The following is a 19,211-nucleotide window of genomic DNA, read 5'->3' on the forward strand; positions in this document are numbered from 1 at the left end:
GTGCAATTAGGACACGCCATTCAAAACAGTGCTGTTTCTATGTCTGTGATCATTGGCATATGGATTGGAATGATGTGACTGAAAGTTGGTCTTATAGCAAACTGTCAATGAGTTGAACTCATACACATACATGTGTATGCAACGCTCAAGCAAGTCTTGAGTGCTGAAATTGACCTTTTTCACAGCTACTGGCAAGAAATGCTAGAAAAACATTAATTAATCACAACATTAATCAGGGTTTCACTGCAGCTTTAAGAGACAAGTGTGACGGTGAATACTTGACACTGTAACCTGCAGAAGCTCAATAAAGTGAGTGAGAATTGACGGGAACTAAAGTAGACAGTTAATAATTTCTTTCCTACAGAGTCTGTGGCTCACAGTATTAAAGAAACTATAAAATGGGTTGTAGTCAATGTATGAATCTGTTGGGCAGAAAACAAATATAGAATGCCAGCCATCGCAGGTCTGTGTAGACATTCAGGCACTGTAAAAAAATTAAAATAAATGACTGACTGTACAAACACATGGACTGTACAAACACATGGACTGAAGACTGTGCCGACACCCAGTTCAGAGCACAGGACTGTGTGAGCACATTTTGTGGCTCTGTCACTGTTGTCTGTCCATTTCAGGGACTCAAATTATAATTTCAGCTTTGATAAAAAGTCATTATTATGTTAATTCGTGCAGCAAGGTTGGATAAACTTTGAGCCGAGTGCTGATGACCTTCTTTGGAGCCTGACGAGACATTTGCACGGACCTCGGTCCACGTGAACTTCTTCTGCCCCAAGTCCTCAGGCGAGTTAGCAGTGAAGTGGGTGTTGACCTTTGTACGCAAGATAATGCCTTCTTATTTCTTCTTCTTCTGTTACAAGAGGTTGGAACACTATTTCCTTATGTGATCGTTAATCATAAAAGTTGAAGATTATACAATAAGGACACATACTATAGCCAAGTTCAACCCTGATGAATGAAGAATTCATGAGCAAAGACACACAAGCATCTCTACAGGAACACAGTATGTCGGGGGGCACACAGCCTGGGTGACAACTTTTCAGAAAAATATGGCGCCATGCAGTTCAATTCTTCTGTCTCCTGAGAGCCCGGGAGGTGTCATGGAGGGAAAAAAACAACAACATACACATGATAACTCAAGCTGACAAGTAAAAGCCACTGCAACATGCCACATACCATGGCCACGGATACTATCAATTCTGATCGGGTGGCATGTGTCCAATATTTGTTTGTAATGAACAGCACAACTACACAAAGTCTTCCCTGTTCTGAAATAATGTGGCAGCACATACACTACACTGTAGGTCACAATAATCTGGTCATCAGATTAAATCCCTCCGATGTCTTCATAGGCAACGACACGTTCTTTGTGGTAATGTATTTTTTATTTATTTATATATTATATTAACCTTTATTTAACCAGTAAAATCCCATTGAGATTAAGAACCTCTTTTTCTGGCCAAGAGAGGCAGCAGCAAATACAAAACACACTGGACAGCAAATTTATTACAAACACATTATAAAAAACAAGTGCATATTGCGGAGTCAGCCTCAAGAATTCTCAGTTTGGATTTGAAAGCGCTCAGTGAAACTAACTCAGTTTCCAGTCTTTCTGCAACATATTTTACGCAAAAGGTTCAAAAGTAATGTACACAAAAGTATGACACATTTACACATAATACACTGACTAATCAAACATTTCTGACCGTCGTTTTGTTCCACATTATTCTTGTTTGCCATTAGATAAAACCTGTGTGGCAGCAAAGAAGCATAGAAAGTGTGGACAAGGTAACGCCAGATGGTCAAATAAAATAAACCAGTTAATTGTGGTTTTAAAACATGAAGGAGAGAAAAAAACTATGAAGATAAACTTCACACATCTGAGGTTAAACATTTAAAGCAATCGTGTATTTGCACAATGAACAAACATTAGAAACTGATGTTTTGTTTAATTGCTACTAAATTACTAAAACTACTGAATTATAGATATTATTTCATCAGGCAGATAAAGCCCTTATGCAGTGGGAGCTTCATGCATATGTAAGACAACAAATAACACAACATTACTTGTTAGTCCTGCTGTAAAAGTGTACGTTCAGCATGTTTACAGCATGTGTACACCAGCGTCTGTACTGACCTTCCACACAGCGACAGCCGGCCTGCAGCACCCAGGCGTACATGTCCACCCTGGACTGTGACATCAGCTGGTCGCCCATCAGATACGTGTTGTGTGAAGAAGCGATGAAGTAGTTGCACAGCGGCTGGTTCATGTCGTGGTTCACGCTGTAGTGTTCCGGGTTGAAGATGTCGCCCGCTGGGCTGCGCATGTAATTTGTGAAACCTGAAAGAAAGATTTAAAGTTTTAATATTTTATCCTGAATAAATAAGTGCATCTTGGTCCAGTGTGGGTTACAGTGGCACATATTGTCCACCAGGAATTAGGAAGTCTCATGTCTTTAATTATTCACCCTACTATTGATTATTAACCTGTGCAACGATCAATTACAGAAAACGCACAGCATTTCCAAATCTAGTATTTACAGTCCCAACGTTTTCTCTGCACAGGCAATGCCTGAAACGTGGAATCATGTGTTCAGCTGGGTTTTAACTGTTTATCTGTGAAAGATTATGAGACTAAACAAGAGATGCTTTATTGACGTCAAAGATTGAGGGACAGTGCACTCCTCTCAAGATGACATACAGGATATGTTCTGTCAAAGGTGAACGGTAAAAACCTTCAACAAAACAAGCAGAAAGTTCCTCTCTCAATCTGTTGGTTTAAGGCTTTTTAAATAAAGTCTCTCTCGGAACAAAGAAAGCAGAGAGAAAGCTGTACGAGTGTTAAATGTCAAGACTGTGAACCCCGCTTCATTTCATTTATACAGTGTCTATACTGTACAGACATGCAGAACAAAAACACATTGTACTTAAACCAAAAACAATCAACTGTACCTATATTTTACAGTCATCATAAAATATAATCTGCCACTGCACCACCCTTCACTCCTGTGACCCTCTCTGGACATAAATCATCTGCCATCTGAATGATTTATTTATTTTAAATCTGACTATTCAAAGGAGAAGTCGTCTGTCCAGTCAAGGCCGACTCACTCAAACAGATACACAGAGAATCAGGGCTTGGTGACTCAAACACACACACATCCTTTCAAATAATAGGGCCGTCTTTAGAGCAGCACATTACGAACACTGTCTGGTATTTATACAGAAAATAAAAAAACATTTCAAATCACCACAGGAGACTAACAATACTGACTTACTTAAAAGATGAAGAACCAAAATCAAACTGAACTCACCATCGATTCCCAAAACTTCTTCCTTCTGGTTCTCAGAGCACGGCTCAAATTTGTTGATAATCTCCAGACAGTGCTCTTTAGTCACCTTGGTCATCTAAAAAACACACAAATTGTGAAATGCTCATATTATGTGTGTACAAATATTATTTGTGGAGAACTCAGGAGCATCAGGAGTAGTCATAAGAAGGTGAGTAGACAGTTGAACCCATGTGAGGAAAATGGGGCTTTGGCCAAGTTGACCCAGTGAGGTATGCTGTCAAAGAGGTTTCATCCATTTTAGTCTCCACTTGTAAAGCACTAAGCAAGGCGAGTGCCAAACACTGTGTTAAATTGGGTACACTTGAGCATGACAGTCCTGTGTGAAGAGTTTACTCTCTTTGCAGTGGTGAGTCCATCAGTGTTGTCACTGGCTATGAGCTGGCTGAGCAGCAGCAGAGCTCACATGCTGCTGTGAGAGCTGACACTGGCACACTTATACTCTCACCTCTAATTTCAAACTAAACATTAGTCCAGAGGATGATTGCTTTAAAATAAAAATCATTTTGAATGAGCCTTTTATATGCACTCCTCCATCTTGCGTTGCCATGTTTCGACAGCAGGCCCAATGCACTCCACATTGACCAGAAGAATTAAAGAATGGCTCCAACCTCATGAACCAGATGCATAAACCAACAGACAAGACAGAGGAAAAGGCGGAGAGAGAGTGGGAGAATGGATGAGTTGTGAGTGTGTTTACATATTTTCTGGTTTACGGAAGCCACCATCATTATCTGGTGTGACAGACAGGAGTTCTACGTTTCTTGTGATCTGATGTCACAGAACACTGGAACTTCAAAAACATAGAAATGACACTAAAGTAAGTCCCTTTCCTGCTTTATTTGTACCTGCAATTATGCAGTGCAGACTGTAGGTCTATGGAAAGTAACATGTAAATGTAGTTCTTCAGGCTCTGATCTGCAGCACATTCCATTTTAAATAAAATAATGCATACTACATTAAAGTCTCAGCTTTCAGTTGCAGGAATAAAAAGCGAGATATAGCTCTTAAAACACAAAAATGTCCAAAGTTTAGGAGTAAAATATAGATGAAACAGAGCTAAGAGCTAAGCCACTGTTCTAAAGTTTCTTTTTTCATCTAAAGACTTTTAAAAACTGCTTCTCAGGTATTATGGAGCTGGTGCAAATATCCCTGTAGGGCCCTCACTTTATCAGAAGAAGCCCAGTTTATGACCACTGAGCGAGAAATATGCAAACCTGTTTCTTGTCATGACAGGGTTGGTTGCTGCTTCTATGCCATTTTTTTCTTTCATAGGTTGCCAATTGGTTTGTTCCAAAATGCTTTGAACCGTGGGTAATTCCCTCTGGCAAAGTCTGCAGAAATCTTGACTTTAAAAAAGTGGCCATGACATGCTTCAAATGGCTAAGAGCAGGCCCTCGCAAACTTGGACAGTCCTGAGCCTTCCTTGACTGTGACGTGAACACAAAACTGTTGGTAGTTGAATTGCATCATGTGTAATATGGTCAACCTATGTTTCTGCTCCAGTGCTGTAGGAGCCTAAAATGAATGAGGTAACCTTTGGCTGTAGTCCTTAGAAGACGCAGCGTGTACCTTCTGCTCAGTCTCCATAAAACGGGCCAGGTCATCCGTGTTGAGGTGATCTTTGTGATTGCTGTAGGTGAGCATGAGGAGGTACAGGTCCCTGCGGGTCGACATCATCTTGTAGAAGGAGCAGAACTCCTCGAAGTCCAGAGTGCCCTGGTTGTCATCCGTGTCAGCCTCCTGCACACCGGGTACAACAAAAATACTTTTAAGAGATGTTCTGAACGAGAACAAGAATGCATTATTCAGACAAAACAAAGTCTCAGTTGTGAATCGCAGCCATCGAAAAGTGGAGCCTAAAAATAAATCTAGACGTTTTAAAACCACAGAGATTTCATTTAAAAAAAGGAGAATTAATCAATCTATAGTTCGGTTGATGTTCTAATAACCTGGAAAGACTATGAGTGAATCTATATAACAGAGCAACATGGCTGCCACACGACAAGGTTAACGGGAGCACTGTGGTAGGTGACACCACGAACCATGTAATCCTTGCCTCGGTTTACTGAGGCCGTCTGTGACCGGCTCCGTGTGCCAAGCAGCACTCGAGTCTGCTCGTGCCCTGTGGGGCAATGACGTCTGTGCTGGTTGGGGCTTGGCTTCGGAGCGCTTCAGTCCACGCTGGGTTTAGATCAGCGTCACATTAACACCTACATCTAAAATTACTCCTTTCACAGCAGGTGAGCATGACTATACAAGCGTTTGACTGCACATGGTGTCTGTTCAAATAATTTCATTTTAATGAAGACAATATAAATAAAGGTCACACGCTGCCATTGTACATTTGTTCAAACCACATATTTACATATGAGCTCTTGTTGTTGTCGACTGCTGCTTCCATTAGTAACTTTTCATTTTTGTTTGAAGGCTTTGTTCACATTTACTATCTAGGCAGCAGAAGACCAACTCCTGTGTCCTGTGAAAAATTGTCAATGGAATCTGTTGCGAGAAAATAAGCAGTTCACCTCATACAACTCCAATTCAAAAAGAATCATCAACACTTTTTACATATTCAGCCTCCCAGCTGTCACTACCAGCACCATCTCTGGCTGAGTGACAGTAAAGTTGATTATTATTGACTCAGACGAGTTAGACTCAGCAGTTGGTTTTGCGTACTTGGTCGCCACTTAAGTTGTGACCAAGTGACACACGAGTGACCGTCACAGATGCATACAGACTCATTACTCATTAGGGCAAGTGCAGGATTTCCAATAAAACCCATCTGAGTACGGAGTTCATGGCTGATGCATGTTCCCAAAAAAGTGTGTCCTCCACAATAGCTCATGTTTTTAGATTTAGATGATAGAAATCACAAAAGGATAGGTGTACATACATGCACTGATCGACTCTTATCACATCTGAACACCGTCAGAAAACCTCCTCGAGCCATCCCACACCTTTAATGAACTTCCTTAAAGATCCCCTTAAAGCAACAGGCGCTCATTTCTTCTATCCCATAAGACACAAATCGTGACATTTCAAATGAAAGACCAATGTTTGAGTACAACAAATATAGTGCAAATGCGAATAATAAATAATAATCAGGACCTTACCTAACATTTCTAAATGTGATTAAATCATCAGAACTAATATTAATCCAAATCATAAACTGAAACTATTATGAAACACATGGGGTTGGGGTATCTAGAAAATTTAAAAACTATGGACTGGCGATATGTCCAGATCTGTCCTGTGCAGAAGCACCCACTCATTGAAGATTTTTTGACAATAAACAGACATAAAATCAATATCAATCTAGACAGCCTCATTATCTTGATGGTCGTAAGAGCGTTAACATAACCACATTTCAAATATTAGCCCTAAACCTCACCAGTTCCTCAGAAATGAGTTTTTTTCTTGTGTCTATCTGAACAGCTGTGTCTATCTGAAAATACTCTTTCAGTTTTCAATTAAAAAAGGCAGCGATTGAATGAATAAAGATTTGTGTTCTACACGTGATTATCTGTTTTTTTCTGCAGAATAAATATACATTCTTTCAACATTCTTTGCTTATCTTTTACATTTTGGAGTTTATTGTCCTGGATGACCAACCCCTGTCTGTCGTCGAAAATGTGGGATTTCGCCGCTTAATGGAGCATTTGGAGCCAAGGTACTGTTTGCCAGGTCGTAAATATATCTCCGAAACTGCGCTACCCAAATTATACGAGACAGTTAGGGAACATATTTCGTGTATGCTGAAAGACGTGGATGCAATCAGCTTTACCACGGACATTTGGACCTCCGACGTGAGCCCAATGTCTTTACTAAGTTTAACGTCACACTGGGTGGACAGAGAGACAGCATTTACCCCTCGAAGTGCGGTGCTGCACGCTAACGAGTTCCGAGGGTCACATACTGGCACATTAAAAGAGGAGCCAAGCTTGTTTAATGTGGAAAATGCAGACATGGATTTGGAGGAGAAAGAGCAAATTTACATCAATAAGCACAGAACACACTGGGCACTGCGAGCTGGGATATTTCCTTTGAGTGGTTTAAAATATGTTTATGTTCTGTCACACATTGTTGAGAAGACAAAACTTTCCACCGTTCTTCTGGATTCTGGATTTCTTCAGAGATACTGGGAGAACTTGACTTGCGGGATAAATAAACTTCAGTTCGCCTGTCCATTTTTGCTGCCTTCCAATTACTAGAATTCTATTCAAAACACAGAGTAAATCTGCCTCCTGTTTGGCTTGAACATTAATTTAAAAGTAGAAAGAGCAATCATCACCACGGTCCGTGTTTGAATAGCATTTAAGATTCAAAGGTTAGGATCTTACTTTTAATCTCCGCTCAGTGTTTTTTGTTTGTTTTAAAAAAATGAAAATGAAAATAATAGAAAATGCACACAGTCAATTACCTTGCTTCCTATCTCATTAGTTTGTGATTTATGTGACTTGGCTGCTGTGACACTGCAATTTCCCTTTGGGATTGATAAACAACTCCATCTTAACGCTTCTTATTTTTTCTCTTCAGGTGTACTTTTCCTTTTTGTATATAATCCTTTGTTTTGCTCATTGCTAATTATTGCTCATTATCTTTTTGTTTCTCTTTTTACAGCATCTAAGGAGATCACTCGTTACTAAACCAATTGTCGCTGATTTATCATCTACAGCATGCCAGGTAAGATCTAGTTTTTACAATTTCCACAGGATTATTCAGTCCATGAGCTGCTGTTTAGTGTCTTCCTGATCATGAAAATGAAAAAAGTCTGTTTTTAATGATGTTTTAATGAAAAGCAGCTTTGGCACAGTAGACAAATGTAAATTATTGTATTCATAATTAGTAGAAAAGAACAATTTTCTTGCTTATTGTACTGTAATTGTATAATTTAATTAGTTAATTAGTCACCTTAGAAAAATCAGTCGGTTAATCATGTTGACCAGGTAAAAAACTAACAGTCTAAAATTAAATGTTGACGTTTTAATTAAGTGCTAATTGTGTTAAAATGCTTTGTCTGATGCCGACAGTAAAAACGTCTCAGCAGTTCATGTCTTCAAACTATGAGAGCAGTCAAGTCTGAAGGTTTTTCCACTTCACTTGAAGTAGGTTAAGCTAAGAAACTAGCACACACACACACACACGCTCCCTAGTATATTTATCCTGCATTACACCAGAGGCCATCTGTGACCCAGCAGCACCATATGGGTGAGCATCAACATGCCACTGGACTTAGTGACAGCAAACAGGAGTAAAGCTACGGCAACACACTTAACTCACCAGCGTGTTCACCCCTCTACTGTGACAGTCCGTGTGTTGGTGTGTGTGTGTGTGTGTGTGTTAGTTAGCCAACATAGGCAGCAATTGCAATCAGACAGTCTTTACTGCTCATTTACATCTGCCAGGAAGTAAATACTGCAGTCTCAAGAGCCATGATAACCCCGTTTACTGTGTTAATGAGATGGATTGCACTGTCTATTGACCATAATCTGGACAAGTTTAAGCCAGGTTATTACAATCCATCATTTCTTAATCATGTGAGGAGTTGTATACTTGAAGATGGTCTTCACCACTGTGAGGTAAAAGTCATGCTTAGTTAAGTTCTGTTGAGTTCTAGAAACTGGAATCTGTATCAGCATGTACAACCGGCTCCAGCTAATCTGGTGGATATCATCTCATGGACTCAAATATACAGTTGAACACAACTTCAGTGATTCTGGCTACACTGTATCTGAATCACTGATTAGAAAACACTGAACTTGATCATAATCAGTGGCACATAAGGCAGGCCAGTCAGTGATTGACAACATTATATATATTTTTTTTTTCCAGTACCTTAAACATCTGCTTGACTTTCTGTCGGGGCAGGTTGACGTTGAGTTTGTGCAGGAGCTGCAGGACCTCGCTGATGCTTAAGCTGCCGTCACCGTTCTTATCAGCCTCCGTGAAGGTCTGCTTCAGCCATGTGATGACACAGCGGGTTAAGGAAAGTCAAGTGTGAAGATTCTGGACATTTAATCGATCTCGTTCCTGCTGCTGGTGCTGCTCTTGGTGGTTTGAAAAAAGAAATTAAACTCTCAGAAGTCTACTGCTGATAATGCTTTTATATTTTTATGGAATAATGCAGTTGCACCTACAAAATAAGAGATAAATGAGTATGTATGGTGCCTGCAGTAAAAGTGCACGTGAAGGATATTGGTCACGGGTGCGCTGTCTCTTGGCCAGGCTGTCCTCATCACTGATGCCCGCCATGAGATACTTGAGGCCGGTGATCCAGGTCCGTGCCTCCTCTCCAGTGCCAGACACCAGGTCCAGAGACTCCACATGCTCTCCATAGTAGAGGCTGAAACAGCAGTTGGGGTCAAAGCTGCCTTCAGAGTAGCGCTGGAAGATCTCAGACTGTTTCCCCTCACACACCTCACGGATGGAGTCGATGGAGACTATTGGAGCAAACGGGAAATCAATCAATACAGCAGATATAATACACTACCATCAGTTTAATTTCTTAGATAATACTCCAGTGCTACACAATAACCTAATAATACAACTACCTGACACGAGCACCTAATCTATCACATAAACAAATGCATTTTGCTGCTTATACTTTTGTACTTGGTGACATTTGGGAGTATCTTTAAATATTAATATACAGTTTTTTTTTATTAATAACTCTGATACCAGTTGAGTGAGAAGACAAACAAACCTTAGTCTTTCTGCACTCTTCGGTATTCCTGTGGTTTTGAGAAACTGTTATGTAAGATTGAATAAATGGTTGTGGATCATTTAATGAGGATTTTTTTTTTGCATCTGATTTCGGGCTTCGCGATACAGAGGATTAAAAATACTTGACTCAATGAGCAGTGCCCAGAGAGCTCTGTTTATGAAGATACAACATTTATGAGATGGTAATCACATTTTACTGGAAGACACTGCCTTGAGACATTCATTAGTTTTCCTCCATGACAGCACTGTGATAGCGAGTTGTTCTGCTGCTGCTGCTGCTTCATCTTCTTCTTCGACTTGTGTGCTAGTTTGCAGATCATTACAACTTCATTGACATTGAGTCTGCGTCGTTCTCTTTTAGTCATACAACATGGACCAGATGACCACACACTCCCTCACAAGACATTGCTCAGAGCGAGTCTGATTGCACTTCTCTTGTACACCAGGTAGCCACATCTAACTACAATAGTTCAAGGCTACCATGACAGATCAACTGCTGAACAGTCACAAACAATTTAGCATAGTTCAAACAATGGACCTTACAGTGGGCTCATGTGACCATTGTGCCAATCTCAGCTGACATAGGGCGATAGGCTCATAAGGGTGGTAGTGTGGAATTTATATGTAGTGTGTCTATACACTCCTGGATGTCAAAGATGCATCTGACATGAGAGTTGACGTGCCGGTGCTGTGTTGTGTGTGTGTGTGTGTTCCCACGTGACCGCCAGTGATCTCTTACAAATCCCACAGCTCGAGATACCACATTTTCCCTGATTGCACTTCTATAAATCATTCAGGAGTGTACACCAGGTATCTGCCACATAAGCCTAACTACAACGGTTTGGAATATTTGATGAGCTGCTGCTGTAGCAGTAGAGCTCAAGGCTGGTAACCCACCGTAGGTAAGTCCTGACAGAATATTTCATCTTTTCATCAAGGACACTGCTGACCCCTCTGACACCGTGTGTTCACTCATAATCACAAACAATATGAGCAATCAAGAGCGAAAGATGTTATGCAGGAAGTTCAAACCTCCAATGGACCTGACATACAGTGGAAACTTCCATCCATCCATCTTCTACCGCTCATGTGCCAATCTCACATGAGGGTCATTGTGCCAATCTCAGCTGACATAGGGCGATAGGCGGGGTCATAAGCTGGACAATTCACCAGTCCATGGCAGGGCCGCATATAGGAACAAACAACCACTCACACCTATGGTCAATTTAGAGTGACCAATTTACCTAAAGCCCATATTGCATGTTTTTGGGCTGTGGGAGAAAGCTGGAAAACCGGGAGAAAACCCCCCACACACACAGGGACATGCAAACTACATGCAGAAAGGCCCTTGTTCCGACTGGGGCTCGAATCCGGGTCTTCTTGTTGCAAAGGCAAGAGTGCTTACAGTGGAAGCTTGTGGATTGGGCTGCAACTAACGATTATGTTCTCAATTAATCAAATAATCGTTTGGTCCATAAAATGTCAGAAACGTTAAAAAATCTTGATCAGTGTTTGTCAAACCTGGAAATAATGACGATGTCAAATGTCTTGTTTTGTCCACAAAGCAAAATGATTCGCTTTTAATGAATGCTTTGTTATATGGAGCAAAGAAACAAAGAAAACATTTAAGAGGCTGAAACAATCAGAAATCTAGTTTAAATCATGAAAAATTAATCGAAAAAAACAATTAATCAATTAATCGAGTAATTGTTCTACTCTAGTTACTCTTACTGGCCTAGTTTCTACCAGGCCTTGTAAAACTAAATGATCTGATTCAGTTTCAACAATACAATTCAATATACTTTTAAAACACACTGTTAAATTTGATATACTAAATGAAAGAATATATGGAGGACATACAGTATATAAAATACATCTGTTTAGATGAGAAACAACATTAATCTATTTCAAGAGTCACAGTTTGTTGCTGTGTAACAGGTACACAGAATAAAACCTGAATCTGTCTGTGGACAGGAGGCTTCTGCTACTTAAGGTAAATAAAGAACAAAGAATTTCAAACACCCGCGTCCCTCCAGTGGAGGATAAAGCAGTAGATAATAGATGGATTTCAAACACCAAAGTCACAGAACAGCACATTTGAAGTTAATAACAGTAATGGATCATCAACTCCTGTGGACCATGATGTACAATCACTGATTTTCCTCAATGGATTGTTGAGCGCTGCTCGGTGAGCTTTATTATCCTGTAGAAACAGGATGTTTAATGGAAAGATAAGTCTGGCATAGACTTTATTTAGTGAGCCTTTTCTTAAGTGGCTGCTTGTTTACATTGAGTGCAGTATTAAAAACTTTTAAACAACTGCCACCACAACCCAACCCCGGAAAAAGTGACAGAAGATGAATGAAGTGATGGATGAATATTCTGAACAGCTGGATAAGTGTGTATCACTTTCACTTGACTGCATGTGTGTGTGTGTGTGTCAGACAGTTTGGGCAGATTAAATCTGATGAATAATTAAGTTGATTTAAGGAGCTTATTAAATCCAGGGCTACAGCAGCGAGGGAGAGGAACAGGAAACTGAGCCCCTAAGCTCCCCCATGAGACAACCAGTCATCCTGGGAGCTGCTGCTAATAAGTAGCTTAGCATCCTTTTATTCTAAAACACTGCGGGAAACAGTTCTGTTTGCCTGGTGGAGCTGGTGTGCGAAGAAAGTAAATGTCCCTGTCTCAATAACAAAACACCTCAGCCCTGAGGGGATGTTTGGAGGCAAGAATGAAATCCTTCTAAAGTAAAAAAAAAACACTTATCAGATAAACAGGGACGACTCAGAGACGGTCACGAGGGAATGACGGTGGCAAAACAGTCTCCTGTTGTTGTATCCTGTCAATAATATGAACAAAAATACAGGATATTCTAAATGTTTTTTACTTCTAATGTTACAATAGTGTTTCTGCAGGTTCAGACAGTGTAAATAAGGAATAAACGCACACTGATGTCAAAAATACTCATCTGGTCTTCTTTCCATCAACACTCTACCATTTAATAATTTAAGAGGCTATTATTTTGGTGATGGACCAAAAAGGTTATCATAATGAAACTATTCAATCACACCATATTGATGATTGCTGTAATAAATGTGAGATAATTAAAGATTGATTGTTTGCTCCTAAGTGGAAATTGAAGAAACCAATTGATTGTGGACTCAAACTGAACAAAAACATTTTATACGACATTTAAAGATTCTGTTTGACCTCAAACATTACAACATTTATTAAACTTCTTTTATTGTGCTTTTGAAGTAAAACTACAGCATAGCAGGATCATTTTGTGAATTATTATTGTGAGTTATACTATTTATATTCCTTTTCCATTTAAATTGCATCAAACAATGAAATATTTGTCTGAAATCTGAAAATCTGAAATGTTGAAATAAACTATAAAAACAGATGCAGCTGTTGTCTTTCTGACAAGGTGAGCCTTTTGGACGAATGACATATGGAGATTCAGGGTGAAATATGCTTGTCGGGTGCCCAGAACATTCAGTGAGCCCTTACCTGTCACATGACAAAGTATGATATGGAGGCTTTTCATGAGTCTGAATTTTGAACCACAGAAGCAAACAGATTTGAATTTCTGTTCTCTTGAGACTATGAGGAAGAAAATGGACACTCACTCTTGGCCTTCTCATTCTTGCGCGAGGGTCTCCAACGAATGCAGGACTTGTGTTCGTCCAGAAAGAAGAACCTCACCAGTCCCTTGGAGCCACCGCGTAGCTTCACCATCTGGGTTCCCATCTGCATGGAGCTCATACATTTCTCCACTGGAGGCAGAAAAAAAAAGAACAGAGAGAGGAAAAATTAAAGACGGGGAACGTTGTCAAGAAGGAAACCAGTGGACCAAACACGGTGGATATGCCTGTCACTGCCGACAGGGCTTTGCCTTTCTTTGTCTCAAGGAGAAGAACGGTGAGATGGAGGAGGACGACAGCGAGGAGCAAATTCCCCTTTAATAAAATACTCTACACTGTAAACTATGACAGCACAACAAGGAAAATCAACAAAACCAGGAGCTCCTGTTTAGATGAGATTATACTGTGGCGATTTAGTGATAAAGGGCACCCAGAGACTACAGGCATTTGCACAGATTAGACTGATGTTTTTGAGTGATTTGTTTTTTCTAACCAGTTGCAGTCGATGCAAATTGTCCTGAATTCCACTGAGTAATGTGTTAAGGCTGCTACAAGTGAAAATTGATTAATCTATTGGGGGTGAAAACAAGTTCAGATTTCCAAAACATAACAAGATGATCATTTTTAACAGATTTCTGTCCAAACATGGAGATAATTATCAATAGATGATGCAAATAATATGTATCTACAATCCCACAGCCCATATATAACCAATTAGAATGTGTGCTGACAATGACATGGCATTTAAAATATGCATGTGAAAAACATTAACAGCTTGCATGCGTGAAGCGATAGATTTTTTGTGAGGTTGTTAAAATGATCTTTTTTTGCCATTTATTATTCTTGCTGTCCTGAACAGTGACATTGCAAAGTATTGCAATATACTGACAGAGAATCAAATATTTCCTCCACACAAACCTAATGGTGTGCTGCCAATCAGTCAGGTCAGGTCTGGTAGGAACAGGGACAAACCCCGAGGATCATGCTGCTGCACCCCATGTGGCCATACTATCAATTATCAGCTGCCTGTCACATCCTCAGCACGCAGGAAATTAGAACGTCAGCATGCACACGTTTCTAAATAGGGTTGCCAGTTCAGTGGATCACAATGACATTCGACATGCCTGCTGTGTGAGTGATCGTGCTGCATTTAAAGTCCCTGTAAAGTGATAAAAATATCACTGATGACTTTGTCACCCCCACAGGAAAAATGTGTTAGTAACCACATTACCAGATTTTAGTGAAAAAAAGTCACAAAGTGTTTAAAAATTTGGTTTTGAATCATGTAAAATGCAGCTTCCTTCCCTGCTTTGAGACTGTGGGGGTGCGGCCGCTATAGCCGGTGCACACACTCGTGGTCTATGGTCTAACTGTGGGAACCTATAGGGCATCCATCTGTCCTGGAAGAAGAATACCTCCTCCGTGTTCTTCACCTGAACTGAAGGTCTACAAACAGAGGATGTCACTATGTGTACACATTCTAAACCCTATATGTTAATCATTATTTTAGCTTTAAATGCAGTCTTTTACAAACAGCTGTGTGCCACCACAGGCCACAAAGACATCAAAATGATGCAAAATAAGGAATTGCAAGTTTTTCTATATTAATTTATTTTTAGTTTAGTATAGTTTATTGCATGGAAGTTCATTGTAGCCTGCTGTGTCACAAATAAAAAGGTGTTGCATGATTAACAAGTCAAAAGACCTTTATTTACACTAATTTTTTACATTACATTATTACATGTCATTTAGCAGACGCTTTTATCCAAAGCGACTTACAATGGAATTGAGTACAATCAGCCAGGGGTGGAGTCGAACTTGCGACCATGATGTCTTTCGCACACAGGGTACCGGTTTTAACCACTGAGCCACCCCACCCCCATTTTATGCAAAGATCCAAAATAGTGAACCAGTCTTTTGAACGGCTCCTCAACATCTGGCTCCCTTCAAAGAGCCATAAATCCCATCTCTAGGCACAGAACATAAGAGAAAGGATGTGCTGAGGAGAAATGAATACAAAATGGGCGGTGATGGAAAAACCAGGTGGCAGTGACGAGAATCACACAACTTGTGCTGGAAAAAGGTTCACATTCGGGAACAAGTGTTCAACCCTGTGTGTCTGATAGTAAGAGTAGTGATAAATAATACAAAAAGAACATTTTATTCATAGCACTTTGAAAAGTTACTCAAAGGCACTTTCCAAAAACAAAAATGCATATATAAATAAAAGGAAGTTATTTTCTCTCCACTGATGCCAAGCACTTGCTGAGTGTGTGAACAGCTGGGCTTCTCCTCTCTCATTTCTATAATATCATAGGATTGTTATTATTGCTGCCTCGTTATGTGAAGTGCCTTGAATGTTTGTTATGATTTGAAGTAAAATCTGATCATCATGTTTGTGCGTGGGGTGGGGCAAAATATCTAAATGTCTTCAAAGAAGAAGCAGGTCATGTATTATTCATTCAAACTTATTTTCTGCAAAACTGACAGTCCAAGTATGTGTTAGTAGAGTAGTATGTGGTAACTCAGCAAGACCGATTTATAACAAGCAAAAAAAAAGAGAGGGGAGTTATAACCTGAGTCACATTTTGTCCTTTTTGACCCGACCGCAACATACAGCACAACCAAAACCTCAAAGTAAGCGATGTAAAGCAGCGGTGATGGATTGCTCTACGTGGGCATTTATTCAATGTGGCTGTGGTCCCAGTGTAAACACTGCACCTCCAGGGCATTGTTAATGCAGTTCACTCCTGTTCTTCTAACCTCTGCTACTGAATTCCCACCCATATCAGCAAAGTGCACAACTCTAAAAAAAAACCCCACTGCTACCAGTGTAATGTTAGGCCAACATTATACAACACCACAAAAACACAATAACATTTGTTCTCTGCATCGTTGGTGAAAGCAAGCATTGTTCAAATGTGGTGAATAGTGAAGGCTTTACAATGCGAGGCAAAACTTTCAATGAACTTTCAGAATTCAATGTGCTTTACAAAGAAAGAAGATAAACAGTGTTTAAGACACACACAAAGTTCACTTGCTGATGGGTACCAGGACGCAGGCAATGACACTAGATACAGTAGGTAGGTAAGTGTACGTTACATGATTCTGTCTGAGAGATTATCATTTCTATTATGGAATTCACTGAAGACCACACACTAATGTGGACATGAAAATTAAGCAAACGTTTGAATTGAAATGGTCTGGCAGTCAGATGATGTGAATGGGACATCATGATTTGGTGGATTCCACAAACAATTACTTTTGTTATTGATTAATCTGTTGATTATTTTCCACCACGAATGACAGAGAAGTCAGGTAATGTGAAATCATTGTTTCCCAAATCTTACAATGACAATATTTTCATGCACAAACCAAAGATATGTGCAATTAATCAAATATTGTGTTTCAATAAACGATTATGACAATAAAAGATTACAAAAACAAAATCATTGAAACAAAACGATCATTACAAGACGGGCTTCTATTCTGAAAATAATGCATGTAGAATCACTGGGTTAAGTGTGTGTAAAGATATATACAATGATTTATAGTTATTTTAAGGTAAATTCAAAAGGCAAAAGCCACTTTTTAACGCGCAATAAATTGTTTTTGTTTCGAGTTTAAGTCAATGAGTCGTCACAACTTCTATTTAGACCCAAATAATTGTGATTTTTTTTTTTTCCCCCATAATCCAAAACCACAGCATATTCACATTTATGGCGCTGAAATGTGTTTGAATAGTGGCCATAAAAAAGCAGAGGTACTGTGATGACAAATAGTGCAGACACTGAGCTTACAGGCTTGTTACATGTAGTAAATGCAGTGAATAAGCAGCCAACGCAGCATGGCTGAACCAATGAACAGTGCTGTCTGGTAAAGCGGTAGAACAGATGTGGCCTTTGACTCTCCTGCTACCTCATCCAGCACAAAAACACACACAGAGAATACAATTATCCTTTTGCAGCCAGCACAGGATCACACTGTGAACAGACAGGTCGGATATAAACTGACATCAAATTGCATGTGACAAAACTGCACCTGTGAAGATGAAGTGTAGAGACATTACATACCAATTCCCATGACAAATAGAAAGTGCGTGCTATCAACAATTCAAGTGTCAAAAACCATTCGTCTCTCCATGGCTGCGCTTTTTCCTGCTCACACTTTAAAGAAGTTTCACTACACACTGAAATCCTAAGTTGTCACAAGGTCTTAATGCATCAGCCTAACTGCAGTACAGTGCCTGCTAAACACACTGTGCTCAAGCGAAAGGAGAGAAAAAGAGAGGGGCAAATGGTTGGCAGAGGAAAAACATTCATCACTATATACTGTTTTAACAGATGCTCAGGATAATGTGTGTTGTTGTCATTGAGGAAGTACCGACCGTGTGTGTGCTTCTGTCACGGTAAAGCATGTTAGTCAGTTGGGCTCTTGCTTATATAGGAGATAAATGAAAAAATAAAAGATGCCATCATTTAGAACAAACATGCTACGCCATCTGAGATGTATTGTTCCTTTATGTGCACATTAGAGCTGAAACGATTAATCAATTATTAATCGATTACTAAATTAATCGACACCTATTCTTGATAATCGATTAATCGGTTTGAAGCTTTTTTTCATGTTTAAAACAAGATTTCCGATTGTTTAAGCTTCTTCTGAATATTTTCTTAATTTCTTTGCTCTGGATAATAAAGAAACCATTAAAAGTGAATCATTTTGGTTTGTGGACAAAACAAGACATTTGAGAACATCATCATTTCCTGGTTTGACCAACACCGATCAACATTTTTTAAGGTTTTATGATATTTTATGGACCAAATGATTAATCGATTATGAAAACAATCGTCACTGTCACAAAACTACAGCTTTGTTTTTTACCCATTACAACATGAATTGATATTCTGATAATAGACAAACGATGACAGAAAATTAAATGCTCTATTCTCTGGGCTTATATAACAAAATATATATACAAAAAATAAATTAGACTGCGTACAATTATGGAATATTCAATTCTGGAATAATCTGCAGTCTGATCTTCAACTTCTAATACCTAGGAGTTTTAATGTTAAACTGTAACTGTGCTGCTGATATCTTGGTCTCCCTTGTGTCTCTTCCTGGTGGCACTTATTACAGGAATGTGGGTGATGTGAATGGAAGTTAAGTAGCTGCAGAAGAAGTCGACAGCGGGATAATGGTGGGCAGCCGTGACGAGAAAATAATAACCTGATGTGTGGTTACAATGGCAATAAACTGTTATAGGGTCATGTATGTACATCGTGTGCTATCCTGTAATTTACAGCTCAGCTATAACCAGCATTGATCAGATGCAAAGTCTTGAAGAGTGGAAAAAACCAGGCTCTCACCGCTATTTTCAATTAACTCGGAGAACAAACGAACATGATTATCCAAAACCAATTGACCCTTGATGACTTCACAGCTCGGACTCGGTGGCACAACTGCA

At 39.6% G+C, this 19,211-nt stretch overlaps 1 protein-coding gene across 10 annotated transcripts in view; it reads right to left on the reverse strand.

The window, feature by feature from the left end:
* Positions 1 to 19,211, reverse strand: part of plch2a (phospholipase C, eta 2a) — a 122,728-nt gene that overhangs the window by 23,950 nt on the left and 79,567 nt on the right. For all 10 annotated transcript variants that reach the window (XM_044037429.1, XM_044037428.1, XM_044037427.1 and 7 more), the window contains 6 exons: positions 13,727 to 13,873; positions 9,565 to 9,808; positions 9,204 to 9,333; positions 4,938 to 5,108; positions 3,330 to 3,423; positions 2,153 to 2,356 (listed from right to left, as the gene is read on the reverse strand). In XM_044037429.1, the coding sequence (XP_043893364.1) occupies positions 2,153 to 2,356; positions 3,330 to 3,423; positions 4,938 to 5,108; positions 9,204 to 9,333; positions 9,565 to 9,808; positions 13,727 to 13,873 (990 nt within the window). The remainder of the gene's footprint in view (positions 1 to 2,152; positions 2,357 to 3,329; positions 3,424 to 4,937; positions 5,109 to 9,203; positions 9,334 to 9,564; positions 9,809 to 13,726; positions 13,874 to 19,211) is intronic.

The sequence above is a fragment of the Solea senegalensis genome, linkage group LG11 (assembly GCF_019176455.1).
Source record: "Solea senegalensis isolate Sse05_10M linkage group LG11, IFAPA_SoseM_1, whole genome shotgun sequence".
Classification (NCBI taxonomy): domain Eukaryota; kingdom Metazoa; phylum Chordata; class Actinopteri; order Pleuronectiformes; family Soleidae; genus Solea; species Solea senegalensis.